Raw genomic sequence first — 15,461 nt, 5'->3', positions numbered from 1 at the left:
TTTGCATCTCCTCCAGAGGTAGCATCAGAATACTCTCCCTTTTGTGGAGTGGGTGATCTCCCATGAAATGCGAACTCTGTGGTAGGTAGGGTTTGTAGCTGGAGATGGACTGGGCTTTTGAGGGGACCTGAATTTTCTTTCCATCCAGAGTGTTCCGTGTTAAATACAAAAATCTTCATAAGTCTAAAGAAGCTCCTTGCTTTAGCCATTGGAAAGCAGGTGGGGTGTGCAGCTTGTGAAATAATTGGGAACAAATGCCAAGTGAAGTCCCCAACTCTCCCATCCAGAAATGGCATTTGCAGAAATGGAAATGCAGTCACTGCTGGCCCGTGGGCCCTACTAGGCGGTTATGACGTGAACACGAGTGCCCGACAGCATCACTCATCTCGCAGTTCTGGAGGGAGCACTTTGGATGGGACTGAAGAGTCTTCCCCATTGACACTTCCACAGTCCTGTGAAAGAGGAACATCCTGAGAGGCACCATCTCTGTTGGAAAGCCCGTCTGAATGTCTGGGTTTGTGTTTAAGTAGAATGTAGGAATTGCCAGACTGGATCAGATCCCAGGTTCATCTAGTCCAGTGTCATGCCTTTGATAGGGGCCAGATCTAGGTGCTCCAAGAGAAGATGTAAGCCTCCTGCAACAGCCGATGTGGGGTAATCTGCCCCCATGTTAAGTCTCACCTCTTTTCTGTAGGTAGAGATGGGCTTAAGCCCTGAAACATGAAGGCTTTAGCTCCCTTGCAAAATTCTTATAAATATAACTCTGGATATTCTTGATTATTCACATAAATGTCCATCGCTACTGAATCTTGTTCAGGCCTTGTCCTCAACAGCTCCCTGGGGCAGTGAATGCCACAGTCTAATTATGTGTTGTGTAGAAAAAGATATTTCCTTTGATCAGTTTAGAATTTCCCCTCTTTTTAATATCATTGAATGCCCCCTTTGCCTTGTTCTTATGTTGTGTGACAGGGAGAACACAAGTTCCCCATGTATTTTCTCTAGACACGGCATTTCTAGAGAGGATATCATGTCTTCTCTTAATATCTCCTCTCTAATCTAACAATCCCCATCTTTTCAGACTTTTTCCAGCCCTTGGTCATTTTTGTCTCTCTTCAGTGACCCTCGGGTCCCTTTCCTGAACTGATAGTTAATTTAGAACCCTGTTAGATATCTGAGTAGCTTAAATTTTTCCTCCCAATATCCATTGCTTTGTATTTATCAAATTATTGAACTTCATTGGCTGCAATGTTGCACTTTCACCTGGAGCACAGTTAGTTTTGATGAAGGGAGCCGGACTAACAAGCTTGAAGGCCTCTATCTATAGACCGGGTTCAGCGGGGCAAGGGCAGTGGTTTGCCCGACATCACTGAAGATCTGCATGAGCTCCATTCACTCTTTGGCCTCTAGCAGTCATTTACAGGGTCTGCTTCCTCCACTGGTCCCATTGACACCATATCGATCCTTCTCTTTAATCTTTGCAATGACAGTCCCCCAACCACACTGCCGCCCATGGGGGAAATCTCATCCCCCTGCTGTTTGCAGTTGAGACTTTTCTGCAACGGTTGTTAATCTGGTTGTGTCCTTCTAGGCTGGCGGGTATTGAAGTCTCTCTGAACATTGGAAGCCCCTGCAAGGGTAGGGGAGCCTCTGGCTGCAATCCAGTATGAGAGCACTAGAGTGGAACGGCCCAGGAGAGTGGGAAAGCTGCAGGTTTCGGGCAGGGGAGCAACAGTGTGCAGCTCTCTTTAGATGATGCTTTAGAGAGTTGGGACAACTTGGAGTAAGGAGAAGAGGACCAGTGAGAGCTCCCTAATCCCTACCACAGGCTGGTTGGCGGTCAGAATGGCAGGGATTAGAGCTTGCGGTTCCTCCCACCTTTCCCTTCCTATTGATTTACCTCCATGCTAATTTAGACCTGTGGCCATGGTCAAAGGGGCTTGTTGCATACCTTCTGTGTCTGCAAAGCAAGGGGCTTCTCTTGTTTGTGTTTTTTTTTTTTTTTTTTAAAGGAAAAAATCTCAAGAACCCAATTGCCCGCTTGACTGGTTCCCGAGCTGCTATTATGTTTCTAACCACAGTAATTGGCTTTAGTAGTTATTAATGGATTACGTTAAAGGGGGGAAAAAAGACAAAACCCAACACCTAGCTTTGTAGTTCTAGGCTTCATTGACCAAAATGCTGCCTACGAAATTGGCGGTCAATTGCAGAGTTGTTGAAGTGACTCTTTTGTGCCGCTCTGTACTTAACAGAGTATTTCAGTATTTCCATTCTAACATTCTAACATAGTATTTCCATTCTAATCCTGGCTATTCTGTAAGGAACTGGCGGTGAGGGTTGGCATGGGGCAGGGAACCTGGGCCTTGAGTGTATCAGTCCAAGAGCATGTGATGATATTGGATCACGTCTGAAAAACAAATGCAGTGCTGATTTTTCTACGTTAAAGTGACATGGTGGCCACCATCAGTTACTTTAAAGAGGCGTTCCCCGACCTCCTGTAACTGCTGGAGTGTGTGCCGGGTCCCCACCCCTTCCTGGTAATATATTTGGTGGGTGCTAGTTTATGGCCAGGGAAAGGCTGGTCTTTCAGCTGAAACAGAGAGCGAGAAGATAGAGAATCCTGGGTTCCAATCCAGCTCTACCCCAGACTTGCTTGGTGACTTGGGCGAGTCATTTTCCCTTCTCCGTGCCTCCATTTCCCTTTCTCTAACATGGGGATAATAACGCTTGCCTACCTCACAGAAGGCTGAAGATGAACTAATTAGTTTGTTAAAGTAGCCCGAGACCCTCTCCCAGGTGGAAACTGTGATTAAATCCAAGGGATTTCTTAAAAAATTATTCTGGCTATTTAAACAGCTTGGCTGTTCACAAACACCTGGTTCCTTATTCCAGTTTGTCCTTTCAGCTGCCATGCATCCTGTGCCAGCCCAGAGTACATTAAAGCTCAGCTTGATACCAGTCTGGATTTAAAGGTGTGACTCCATTCCCTGCATTTGAGCTATGCCCATCATTGTGATTTTGGTAGTTTGTAACAGATGAGACCTTCTGAAAGATAACTTGTAGCAAGTCTTGTTGTAAGTTGATGATTTTCCGGTTCAGGATGGAGGCTGGCACACAATGAGCAATATGGAGACTTGCCATATGACTGGGTTTCTGCAATTAGAGGTCTGGGATTGGGTCCTGCCTTATCGAATTGGTTCAAGACCAGGGATTGTAGAGTGACTTCTGGAGCCCAGAAGTACATCAGCGGGTCTGTATTCATCACATGAGATTTTTGAACTGACATTGTAGGAGAGTGTGAATGAAGCCAAGTTATATGGCAGGAGAGTCCAATCCGGTCTAGTGGTGGGTGTTTCTAACAGGCATCTGGCCTGTAGCTGCTGCGAAAGCGCTGCACGTTCTTTTTGCTGGCTGATTCCTGGCTTGACGAGAAAATAACCGGGGGGATGGGGAGGGGGGGTGTTAATGCAGTGTTTATACACAGTTACGGTGAATATTGTGCTGAGTGGCACTGTTGAGGATGCACTTTCCCACGTATGTTATAACTTACAGCACTCCAGCTCTTCCAGTCCGCGGTCCCCATGCAGCTCTGCCAACGTTCCTAAGTCCTGACCTGCAGCATTCTCTGCTGTTCCAGTCCTGGGTTCCTCCGCAGTGCTGTGTGTCTTGGCCAACTCGTGGGGATCTGGGGTAGACATCCTCAGCACCAGCCATTCTTCTCCTTCAGATCCTTCCTCCCAACACTCCTTGGCCATGATGCTTCTAAAAAACGTGACAATGGTTAGGCTCCTGGTGTGCTGAGACCACTACCTGTCATGCTGACCAATGTTTTCTCATTTGTTCCTTGTATTCCCGTCAGTGTCTCTGAGTCCATCTGTTCTCTCTTGTCTTACGCTTAGATTGCAAGCTCCTGTGTTTGTACATGCACCTAGCACACGGCTGGGGCTCCTAGGCACTGTGATAATACAAACCGAATCACAACGTTCTGGGTGTCTCTGCTGTTTCTTGCCCTGAATGAAATGTTTTCCACGTAGCACCGCTCTTCTTCACACTCCAAAGGGAGATGGCTGATGCTGTTTTGTTTTTTGACAGTTCCTTCGTGACTGGGACAGCTTGCTGTGGACACACATCTCCTCTGAGAATCTGGGACTTAGAGAGGTAAGCATGCGGCCAGACCTTACTGTACATGTTTAATTTTTTGTGGGGAGGAGGAGAAATGCACAGCTGAGGCTGCCGGTAACCTGACTGTTCTCTGCGGTTTGCCAACTTGGTCATTTGTCAGCCATGGGGCAAAGGAAGGTGTGGAGGTGAGATCTCAAGAAAAGTGACTTTCAGTCCCTCAGAATAAGGGGTGAGGGTGAGAGTTTCAGGGTAGACATGAGGCAACTCAGCTTGAAAGAAGGACCCCATGCCAAATGTGGAGCCAAGAGGGAGTGTGCAGAGAAGAGGCCAAGATTGGGAGCATGGTGATAATCGGGGTGCGGGAGAAGGGAGGGAGGGGAACTGATGTCAGAGACAAGGAGTGGGGGAATGACACAAACTTAAGATGGACATATAAAGAACTTCCCCATGGAAAGTATTCCACATCCTAAGATCTCAGTCAGGAACTGAGACATGGGACTCTTAAAATGACTGGACAAAGCACTAGAAAACCGGTAATTGTGGATAATTCTGTATCAGCAAAGATGGGTTGGGTGATCTAAAAGGGCTTCTTCCACCTTTGTCCCCTATGAGCCTGTGAGCTTCAAACCTTATGCCTACTTAACCATGTCCAGTAACCTTTTTCCTAGCCATATCCTAGAGGGCAGGGTGTTTAGTAAATTGAACATTTCAGAAGCCCCTAGCTCTCATACAACTCCTGTATATTCTTCCAGCTTCTGAAGATAAAGAGAAAGACATGGATATCATACAGAGAGTAGGAAATACTCTCAGATTTTGTTCCACAGAATACAGTTCAGCAGAGATGGTGTGAAACTCTTTTTTCTGTACTTGAATTCAGGTGCTAATATGCAACTTCTTTGGTCCTGGAAGTCCCCTTCTTCCCCGGTGCTAGGGATTCAGCATGTATGTGGTCCAACGTTCCAGTGAAAGGGATTGCCTATCCTGTCCTGTTTTAGTACAAAGAACAGACTGGCTGCAATTTTTTTCTTGAGCAGATAAAGGAGAACCAGTTGATGTAGTTTATTTAGCTTTTTCAAGAACAAAGGGGGATATTCAATGAAATTAAAAAGGTGGGAAATTCAAAACCCATAAAAGGAAATACTTTGTAGGCATGCAATTAGCCTGTGGAACTCATTGCCACAGGAAATAATTGAGGCCAAGAATGTAACAAGATTCAAGAAAGGATTGGACATTTATATGAATATCAAGACTATCCAGTTATAATTCATTATAACACATTTAGGAAGGGGTATTAAAGCCTATTTTAAGGGCTTAAGTCAACCTCTAACTGTTAGAGAGCAGGATGAGATTTGGGGGGCAGATTATTCCACATTTGCTACTGTGGTTTTCTTCCCCAGGAACATCTGGTGGTGGCCACTGTCAGAGACAGGATACTGGCCTGGGTGGACCTGGGGTACGATCCAGTTTGTCAATTCCCACGTTTGGAATAGCCCATAGCTGACAGAGATGGAAATGGTCACCGCGGCCAGCATCCCTGCCATGCTGAGTGTTTCCTACTGCCTATTCTCCAGCACTTTGCCTCGTCCCATTTAAACACCCCAAGAAATGGGACTTCTACCCTTGCCTCTGGGAGATTGTCTCCCAGACAAATAGATCTCATTGGTGGGAACTGTTCCTTGATATCCAGCCGACATCTTCCTTTGCTCAGTTTCGTCCCAGCAGTCCTTGTTGTACCAGCTTGTGCCACAGGAACCAGTTCCCCCTCAGCGATGTCCATACTGTCTCCTGAACGTATGTGTAGATCTCGTATCATCCCTGCTTTCTGGTTGCTTTTTGGTCAAGATACACGTTCTGCCCTGTCTCTCTCCAGCTACTGTGCCCTTTCAAGCAGTTGAGTTGTTTAGTTACATTTATCTGAATTCCTTCCAGTTTGCCAACATTTCTCTGCTGTTGAGATGCCGGGGCTGAGCACAGGGAAATGCGGAGCTCTCGTTCTGCGTAACACTTTCTGCTTGTAGTTCACCATGACAACGGGTTGAATAGTGATTTAGTAATTTTATGTGATCACCTAAATGTGTCTTTTCCTTCAGTCTTAATAAGCGGCAGAGGCTAATGGTCTGGGTCTCTGCACGTAGGTTGTTGGGGTGTAGTGCAGCCTGGTAAGGCACTGGCCTTAGGGCTCTGGACAGGCTGGGTTCCAAGCCTGCAACCGAACGCCACTGAAGGGAAGTTTGAGGTTGACAGCCTGGGGGGTCTCTGTGTACTGAGGAGTGAACAGCACACGTATGACAAGATCATAATAGCACAGCACAGCTGTACGTGATGGGTCTGGACTAGCAGGGAGGAAGGTCTTGCACATCAGGATTGAGGGGTGCTGGCTGAGCTGAGGGTGGGGGCACAGCCGTCCAGGACTGAAATGTCAGGTGGGCTGTGGATTAGGATTGAGGGGCATGAGCAGAGCTGGGTATGTGGGGACCCCAGGGCTGCGGAGATGGGTGGGGTGTGTGTCAGGACTGAGGTGCACTGTCAGAGCTGGGGGTTAGGTTTGGGGGCCGAGAGAGAAGCAATTCTGCCCTTTTATTTACAGACACTGTCTGGACGCTGCTATTCTATAGTTGTAGTTGATCATTTAAGTTTTCAGTTTTATTATATCTTTAAAGAAAAACAAAGGACCTGTCATAATTGATGCTGTCCAGAAATTAACCCTGGCATGTGATCTTTGGTGAACCGGGTGGTGAGCTGTTCAATTCCAGACTGAGGCTTAGATGCTGAGGGGATGGGGGCCCTTTGAGATACCGAAGGTGCGTGGACAGGCTCTGAGACCCTAGCTGGTGCTGTGGCCTCTTGTGCTCATGAACTTCTCCTGGCTGCTCTCGAATGGAAGCATCTGCCAGGAGTGAAGGGACAGGCTCCAGGGGTAAGGGTGTAGTCAATCCAACAGCCTGTCCTAGAGAAGCCCAAACAGATAATAAAACTGTGCAGAAAATAGGATTAAGGTAACGAACAGGCATGAAGGAGTTTGATCTTTCAATAAGGCCAAAGCCTGACTGACAGGCATATCAAAAAGCTGGGACAGCCTAGCCAATGGGCCTAGTGCATCGGGCCGATTCTTCCCTCTTCACCCATCCCAGCTGGAGTGCGACCGTGGGCCCTGTCTGTGGAGCATGCGGGAGATCCCCGGGGTGGATCTGAGAGCAGGTCTTCACCTGCCTCTGCCTCTCACAGTGACACCCCCAGGAACTCAGAGCATGGATCAGCCCCCAGTTGTCGTGTCAATGCTCCTGTTGTCCAACACTAAGCTGTGGTGGTCTCCTGAGAATTCCTGTTCCCTTGGGGTGGGTGGTTTCTTGAATTCTCCACAGCTGAGAGTTGGAACTTGCTACAAAAGATTTAAAGCTAAATAACCGGAGAATCCTCATCTTCTTAGTTCCAGACTGGATAAATCCTTGTCTGATACTTGTAGCTGTTGTTCTTGGCATGATGGTGTTCGGCCCTTTTCTGTTCTCTGGGGTGTCCTGTTGTGTCGCACTGAGGGATGGGGACTAGGACAATGTCTTCACCTGGAAACTCCTTCTGAGCCTTGCACAGGGTGGGCTGGAGTTTGGGGTGAAGATCTCTGTGGGGGAAGGAGGGGCCCTTCCTTCCTTCCCCACTAACTATCTTTACTTCCGAACAGGGTCAGCAGGTGGCATCGGACCAGAGCAGGAGAGGCAATTTGCAGAACCGAGTGGAAGGCAGGGGAATGACCCTTTAATGCCCCGTCACTGGCTTCTGGCTGACACTCCAGCTGCAGGCACACACCTGGTCCTTTCACCTGGCGTGACTAAGAGCTGTTGCTGTCCCTTAGACTCTGTCCTTCGGGACAAAGACACGACATCACGGCATCTTAACGCCTTGTTCTGTAGTGGCTGGAAGTCGCCCTATTGCTTGACGCTGTTGCCACTCTGGTCCCAAAGGTGTTTGGGGAGGCTCTTAGTGCCCTGCAAGCTCACCTTCACAGATGTGGGACGATGGGAATTACCCAACGAAATTCTTGGATGGAAATCCTGGCGGGTCGCTCCACTCAGCCTGGTCTGGGTGCACTGGGGATGCTACAGCGCCGTCCTAATGAGAAATGCTGTTACGGTACCTCCTGGTTTGTGGCCAAACTGAGGGCAAAGAATGTATGGTGGGGAACAGGCCTGCCTCCGCCAGGACTAGGTGCTCCGTAGCATCGGTAATTCTGAAGTTCTGCCTCGGGAGGCGGGCTAGGGCTGGTATCCAGGTCGCCCTGACTTCTAACCCCAGCTGTCCCACTGATTCCCTCTGACTTCCCTTTAGCAAGGCACTTGACCTTTTTCTGCCCATTATGGGGTATGACCCTTCTGGCCTGTTTCCATGTGGCGTTCCCTCTCTGTTCCAGCCCTCCAGCTTCCCGTGCCCGCTTCGTGTTAAACCCTGCCCGAAAACTTGCTTTTTCGACAGGTGCTAACATGGCTCATAAAAACTATTGCTGCCAGCCCATTTGAAGGGCAAGGTGCTGTGGGATGGAACCTTCCTCGGAGTCTCCCAGCACACTTGGTGTAGATTCTGAACTCCTTGGGATGTGGCCCAGGACTGCTTGTCTGTCTGGAACAGCACTGAGTTCAGTATCGCTGCTCAGCAAGTAAGGAGACCCTGGGTCATGACTGGCCCAATCACACCTACTCCCTCTGGGATTGTGAGGCATGATCTGTTCCACAGCTTTTTAGAACAGAAACCCTGTCTGCCTCCAGCCATCGCCATCAGCTAACCCCTTGGGCAGGTTATCCAAGATCTGTCCTTTCTGGGGTTCTCTGCACCGGCCTAGGGAGCAGCGGGTTCCGGAGGGACCATTGTTCTGATCCAGTATGGCTGTCCCTGTGTCCTGAACACTTGGAATATGCAAAGCACCACGCTGTCCTTTTGTAAACCTGCAGCGTGCTACTCCCCCAGAGGCACATGGGCCCTGAAACTCAGGAGAAGGCATGTTAACTGAGCTAAGGTTAAACAGCCGCTGCTTCTCTCTTCCTTTTTAAATATCCCAACGCTTTCCTTTGAAAGCATTTGTGGCAGCTTGTTTTCTTTTCTTTTCTTTTCTTTTTTAAAGAACCCTCTAATTTCTCTTTTGGGTCCCTCCGTCTCGCAAGCCCTTTGAAATCGGCTTTACGCCGTCTCTGACACCAAACTGACACTTTGCGTTTCCCCACTTCTTATCCCTTTATGGCAACAGATGTTGAAATTTTGTATCCCTTTTATCTGTCCCTCTTCGCCCTCTTCCTGTAATTAGGTTTCCCTTGTTAGCAGTACAAAGTGGGCTGGTGCTGCCTGGCCTTTTGAGCCATTGTGTATGAGCACATGTGGGGTTTTTTTTTTGTTTTTTTTTTTCGGAAAGGTCCCTTCCCCCTTAAGTGGTAGGGGTGGTGTGGACGAAGGCTGCAGCTTTTTTGTTCTCCATTTATCTCTGCCACCTTTTCAAAGGGATGAAAAAGAGCGAGAGAGAGGGCGCACCGAGGGGAAGATGCAGAGTTGCATTTCTTGACCCAGTCAGGCCTCCTGTGCCCTGCCTCCTCTTCAGGTGTTCCAGGCAGAGCCCCTTTGATGTCAGTGGGAAGCTAGCACCGTGCACAAAGCCAGGTGAAAGTGCAGGGCTTCACAAAAGCTGCTGGGAGTAGAGGAGAGGGGAGTTCCAGGTGTGTGCGCCGTGCACGCTGCTGAGAGGGTGGGGGAAGGTTTCTGCAGGTCAGGCAGCTTCAGTAAAACACCTCTGTGTGTGTGTCCAGGATCAGGTCCCAGAGCAGGAGCAGCCATGCGGGTTGTGCCACCCGAAGGAGCTGTACCAGCAGCTTGCTTAATTTGCTGCTAATTGGCATGTTGACTGATCCAGTTTAGTCTGTTCAGTTAACGTGAGCCAGGTCCCCCTCAGCTCTTGCAGGGGAGTGGAGTTGATGCACTAACAGGTCTCTTCCGTCTCAAACCATATTAATCCTGTCTACATTTGTAGCTTTTCACATAAAGACCAAAGCCACCAGAGCAGCTGTCAGCAGGGATGGGGCGTCTTTTATGTTTGTGTCTTCACCTTTCTGGATATTATGATTAAGGACGGACGCTTTAGTCATTTTAGGAATAGTGAGAGAAATTGACCATTACTGAGGGTTCCCAATTTTAAATCTAGTCTTTCTAAGCCTGGTGTCCAATCCTGCAAGACTGTACTCGGTGTAGCCCCACTAATTCACTGGCACCAGTTGGGTGTGTAGGGGTACTCAGGAGAATAAGGGTTTGCAGAATCAGATCCGAGTTATAAGCTGTATTTCTAACTCTTCATAGAGAGAGTTTTAATGTCGAGGGATAGGTTTTGGTACACCATGGAAGTTTTAGATCTGTGTCTTCTGGTAAATTCCACCAAAGTCCTGCAGAAAGCGAAATCTTACAGCTTGGAGAGTTTAAACAAGCCCTCGGGGATCCTCCAGGATTTTAGGATTGGGGGAGAGGGGATCAAACCAATGAAGTAATTTTGATGTAATACATCCAAAACAGGGAGAGAGCTCGCTGGTAGAAACTCCCACCAGAGTAAGCCACTTACGTCGTCTCCCTCTAGATAGTCAAAAATGGATAGAGGTTGCCAAGAGGCGGGAATGATATTGTAGGATGGTAAACATCCTGGCATGGATGCCACCTTTTAGGGCTCTGGAGACAGGGACTCAAAAATGTCTGTAGACCCAGAATTCACCCAACCTCCTACAGTACATTGATTTTGCTGATTAGTTATTGCCTGGGGTTATGCCATGCTGGCGTGGAGCATGTTTGTTTTTCCATATAGCTGGGTATTTCGATAAAGTCTCAGTTTCTAATGCTGCATTGTATGTCCTTTGGATTATTTGTGGAGCTGAAGTCCCGTATTGTCCCCAAAACTCTAAATAAAAGATAATATGGTCTAGTGGAGTGGGGGGTTTTTCTCCCAGCTGTCCCTGCTCTGTGACCTTGTGTAGGTCATGTCACCTCTGTTCCCTTCCCTTCCCTGTGTCTTGTCTGTTCAGATTGTACGTTGTTGGCGGCAGGGCCTCTGTCTGGATGCTTTGTACAGCACTCAGTGCGGTGGGCCCTCGTCTTGGTTTGGACCTTCCAACGTTACCGCAATACAAATAGTCCTAATAAAAAGGATGCATTATGCAGCTGGATGGAGAGATCGGATCTAGGTTTTAGTTCTAGTTAAAAGAAAAATAGACGGATACTTTTAGGAATGAAGATGGATCTTCTGCCTTCAGGCACGAACTGATTGCCTGAGAGATCAGGAAGGAATTTCAGGAAGGAAGGAACCTCTCCAGTTCCCCAGGTGACCCAAAGGCATTAACTGAGTTTTTCTTGCCTTCCTCTGAGGCATCAGGCATTGGTCATTGTCAGAGGCAGGATGCTGGGTATGATGGGCCAGCTGTCAGATCCCATGTCTTTTGGACAGCAGCTTCTTGTGCAGCCCCTCTTGCGATCTGTCGGTTAGCTGTATCCAAAGGTATGAGTCTTGTCTGAACATGTGATTTTCCTGGGGTCTGTATAAAAGCTCCCAAACCAGTTCTGGGCTCCTTTGTTCTCTGTTGATGGTGATTTTAACATCACCTCTCTGGGCCCTGGTTGCAGTTTTATAGGCTCCTCCCTTACCAGTGCTGTCCTGTGGCTCTCCATGCATCTTCCCCACTAGCACAATTTAAAGTTCTTTAGGCTGAACCACCTATAGTCCTCGGTTCTCACTGCAGCTTCAGCCACTTCTTATCCCAGACAAACATGGGGCCAACTTCTGCCCTTGGATTTGTGTGTGTCCTGGAGCACAGACTGGCCCTTTCACTCCATTCAGATGTATTTATGACAACTTGACAACACCTGAAACAAGCAAAAAGTGTGTGTGTGGGGGGGGGGGGGTGAAAGTGCCTAGTGCATTGATCAATTTCATCCCCAGGAGCCCAAGCAATCTTTATTTTTCCCTGGGTTGAGAGAGAATCAACAGAAGCCAGGGAGAAGAATGGAAAGGAGTGAATGAGGAACCCCCTCTGCCGCTGGTTAGCACTCGCTCATTTCAACAGATGGCTTTGTTTTGATTGGGATTCTCCATCTTTTTTGTCTCACCACTAAAGAAGACCTCCAGAGCTCTGTCCAGAAAGGAGCCATACAGTTGCTTATTCCCACACAAGTGGTGCAAGAGGCTCTGAGAATTCCCTGCCTCTCTTTTCCTCCCCTGGCTTTTTTTCTCTTTGCCCAGAAATCACAGTTTGAGAGAATTCCCCCCCACTCCTCCCGTTGGAAAGAAAGACAGAGAGACATTCTTGACATTCTTTGCAGAGAAAAGGGGTTAAATGTCTGAATTTGGGGGTCACCGTGTTATACAAATTGCAATCTAATCGTTTTTACAAGAACACACGTGTGCTAAGAAAAGGAGCCAGGGACAAGAAAGACAAGGGGACAGACAGCTTTTTTTGTCCTTTTCCCCCCAAGGTTTCAGGCTATTGTCATGTCCCCGTCTCTCTCCCCTCCTCACCCCCGAGAGGGAGACCATTGGTTTTATAGTTAAATTGGTCCGTAAAGCAGAAGGGCTTGGTGCCACTTCTGTTTGTTTTCCCAAATAAAAGCCCCAGCAGGGTCCCTTTTGCACCATCGTGGCTTTATTTGAAGAAACTGGCTTTTTCCCATAGCCCAGCGTGTCAGTTTATCCTCTGAACTTAACCTTACGGGAACCCGGATAACAAAAACTCACAGGGTCCCAGAGCAGGCAAGGTAAAGAAATTGTATCTTTTTATTGGACCATTTAAAGTGTGTGTGGGCCAATTCAGAGAAAGCAGAAGAAAAGAGGGCAACACTCTTTCCCCATCCCCTCCACCTCTGGTGTCACTGCCCCCTGTATCCAAAAGCTTGCCTCCCTCCAGCTGGCTCTGGGAACTTTGCTAACAGGGCACCGTGGAGATGAAAACCGTCTCTGGAAACTCAGTGTGTTCCTTCCCTTTGTTAGTCTCCGCACCTTGGAACACTTCTCCCTACTGTGGCCCATTTAAGATGGAGACACTTCCATAGACTCCTAATCCCATGTGTTCCCTGCTGGGCCTACAGGCCTCGGGTACATGAAAAAAGTAACATCAGGATAACGCTGCAAAGATACAGTGAAAATAATCTGAGTGCAGGATGGGTGTGGCTCCTGGGTGTATATCCCTTCGTTGTATGTCTAGGCCTTGCCTCTCCTGGGCATTTATTCTGCTTCTATTTCCCTTACTTGTCTGCAGTCCCCACTGGTCTCCTCTGCAGGTCACCTGGCAGTTTTAGTGCTCTCTCCAAGTGTGCTAGCTAGAATGGGGCAAACGCTACATTGTGCATAATTTTATTAGGTCAATTTTGCTTCCTTCCCCTGTTGGCCGTTATTGGAGGGCAGGTTTATGACTTTCTTGAATTGATGTGTTCAAACACCCAGATCCCTTGCACTGAATAATTTGTTTATTCTGTAGATCATTCACAATTGGTTGGTTACAAGTATTTTGCTATTTGAAATCCACATTCCAGCTTTCTTGGTTAGTTGATTGGACGCAGGTTACATGGAATCACTTTTCATCCTTGGTTGGTGGATGAGCATAATTCATAGAATCTGATTTCTCAAGTGAATATTTGGTTTATAAATTCAAATGTTTGGTTTGGCCACACTCTCTGGTTTGCATACAATTAATTGTTTCCTTGAACCCTCCTAGAAACAAATTTGGTATGCTGAATATTTGTAGAAAGTGACCACATAGGGGCTGTGGAGGCCGACGAATCCAACTAATGTAAAAAGCGGAACCAGTGAGTGGAATATTGTTTGTAGCATTAAGACCAAGAGCCTGGGCTAAATTTGTCCCAAAGAAACACTGGTAAAGACCTAAAGCAGCTGAACAGAGTGCAGAGAGGTAGATGCTTGCTTGTTTTCGGTTATAGTTGGTTAGAAGATCTTCTGGAAATCCAAACATTACAGTTACAGAAAATAATGATCATTCCTTGGAAGAGTGAAGGAAGCTTTTGCTTCATGATGAATTAACTCTGCCTTTGGGCCCAATCTAACTCCTCTTGATTTTAACAGGGGTGGATTGTATCCTTAGGTATGTCCAATCTTTCATTTTCAGTTCTCTAGTTAACTTTTCGGCCTTGCTACTGTTTGCTTTTCTGTACTTCACCCAACTGGGAGAGTGAAACCCACCTGGCCACTTTCAGTTGCTGGTTCTCATGACCTAGTAATGCTGTTGTGTTCAGTGTTCCAACACCGCAAGGGAAGAGTTAAAAACAAAACAAAACCCCACGGGAATATTTTAAAAATAACATAATAAAAATGTTTGTTTGTCCAAAGGATTCTAAACCAATGGAAATGTGTCAAGGGTTATCTGTCATCAATGTCTGAACAAAATGTTGGTCCTGTCTTAGATGCATTCCCCAAGCCCCAGAGCCCTAGCACCGTGTTCCCATTAGATGTCTCAAAGACCCGTTCCAGAAGCAGAGGAGTCAGAATATTCTTATGTGACAACATCCACTAAATCAGGAAAGTGTGAGCTGATTGGATCTCACCTAGTCCATTTCTCCTAGGACCAGCTCAGGGTTGTTCCTGAAAGTATCTTGTCCAGGCCCAGGACTTTAAATTGCCCAAGCGCTAGGCTTTCCAGCACTTTCCTCGGGAGACCATTCTGCAGGGTGCTGTCATGAACTGGGCTGAGGTTCACAGCACCCCTGCCTTCTTAAGCACTTGGGCCAGATTTGTAAAGGTGTCCAGGGCCCAAAGATGGAAATAGGTGCGTATGGGGATTTTTCAGACGTCTTTACCTGCATTTTTAGGCTCTGAATTCCTTTGAAAATCTGTCCTTTAGAAAGTACAGTAATGGGCACTATAGAGAGCTGCAAGTTAGATAAACTGCAGGAGTTGTGTAGTGAATGAGACAGATGCACAGGAAGAGATGGCCTTGGGACTAAGGCACTGGGCTGGGACCTAGGAGAGATGGGTTCAAGTCCTGTCTCTGCTCTAGACTGCCTGTTGGCCCTTAAGTCATGTAGTGTGTGTCTGCCTCAGTTCTACACCTACAAAATAAGGACAGGGCTTCCTGACCTCCCAGGAGTGTTGCAAAGAGAAATGCCTTATTGTCTGGGATGTGCTCAGGTGCTATGGTGGCCTATAACAAAAGGAAAAGGGTCCTTGTGTAGTGCTGGGTTTGGGTGATGTGCAGGATGAGATCGCTCCCTGAACATCACACTGGCTGCAGCCTCGTTCACTGAGCAATGCCCATCCAGTGCCCTGAACAAAGCAGGAGTCCTGTAGGGGGGAGAGAGCGGGCGGTGATGTAATTACTGACTGTATCATA

The 15,461-nt window shown here is 47.5% G+C and overlaps 1 protein-coding gene across 2 annotated transcripts in view; it reads left to right on the top strand.

The window, feature by feature from the left end:
• Positions 1–15,461, top strand: part of FBXW4 (F-box and WD repeat domain containing 4) — a 93,728-nt gene that overhangs the window by 67,480 nt on the left and 10,787 nt on the right. For both annotated transcript variants that reach the window (XM_084633299.1, XM_084633300.1), the window contains one exon: positions 4,090–4,155. In XM_084633299.1, the coding sequence (XP_084489425.1) occupies positions 4,090–4,155 (66 nt within the window). The remainder of the gene's footprint in view (positions 1–4,089; positions 4,156–15,461) is intronic.

The sequence above is a fragment of the Lepidochelys olivacea genome (genome assembly GCF_965140295.1).
Source record: "Lepidochelys olivacea isolate rLepOli2 genome assembly, chromosome: 7".
NCBI lineage: Eukaryota > Metazoa > Chordata > Testudines > Cheloniidae > Lepidochelys > Lepidochelys olivacea.
This window is presented reverse-complemented; position numbering and strand designations above follow the sequence as displayed.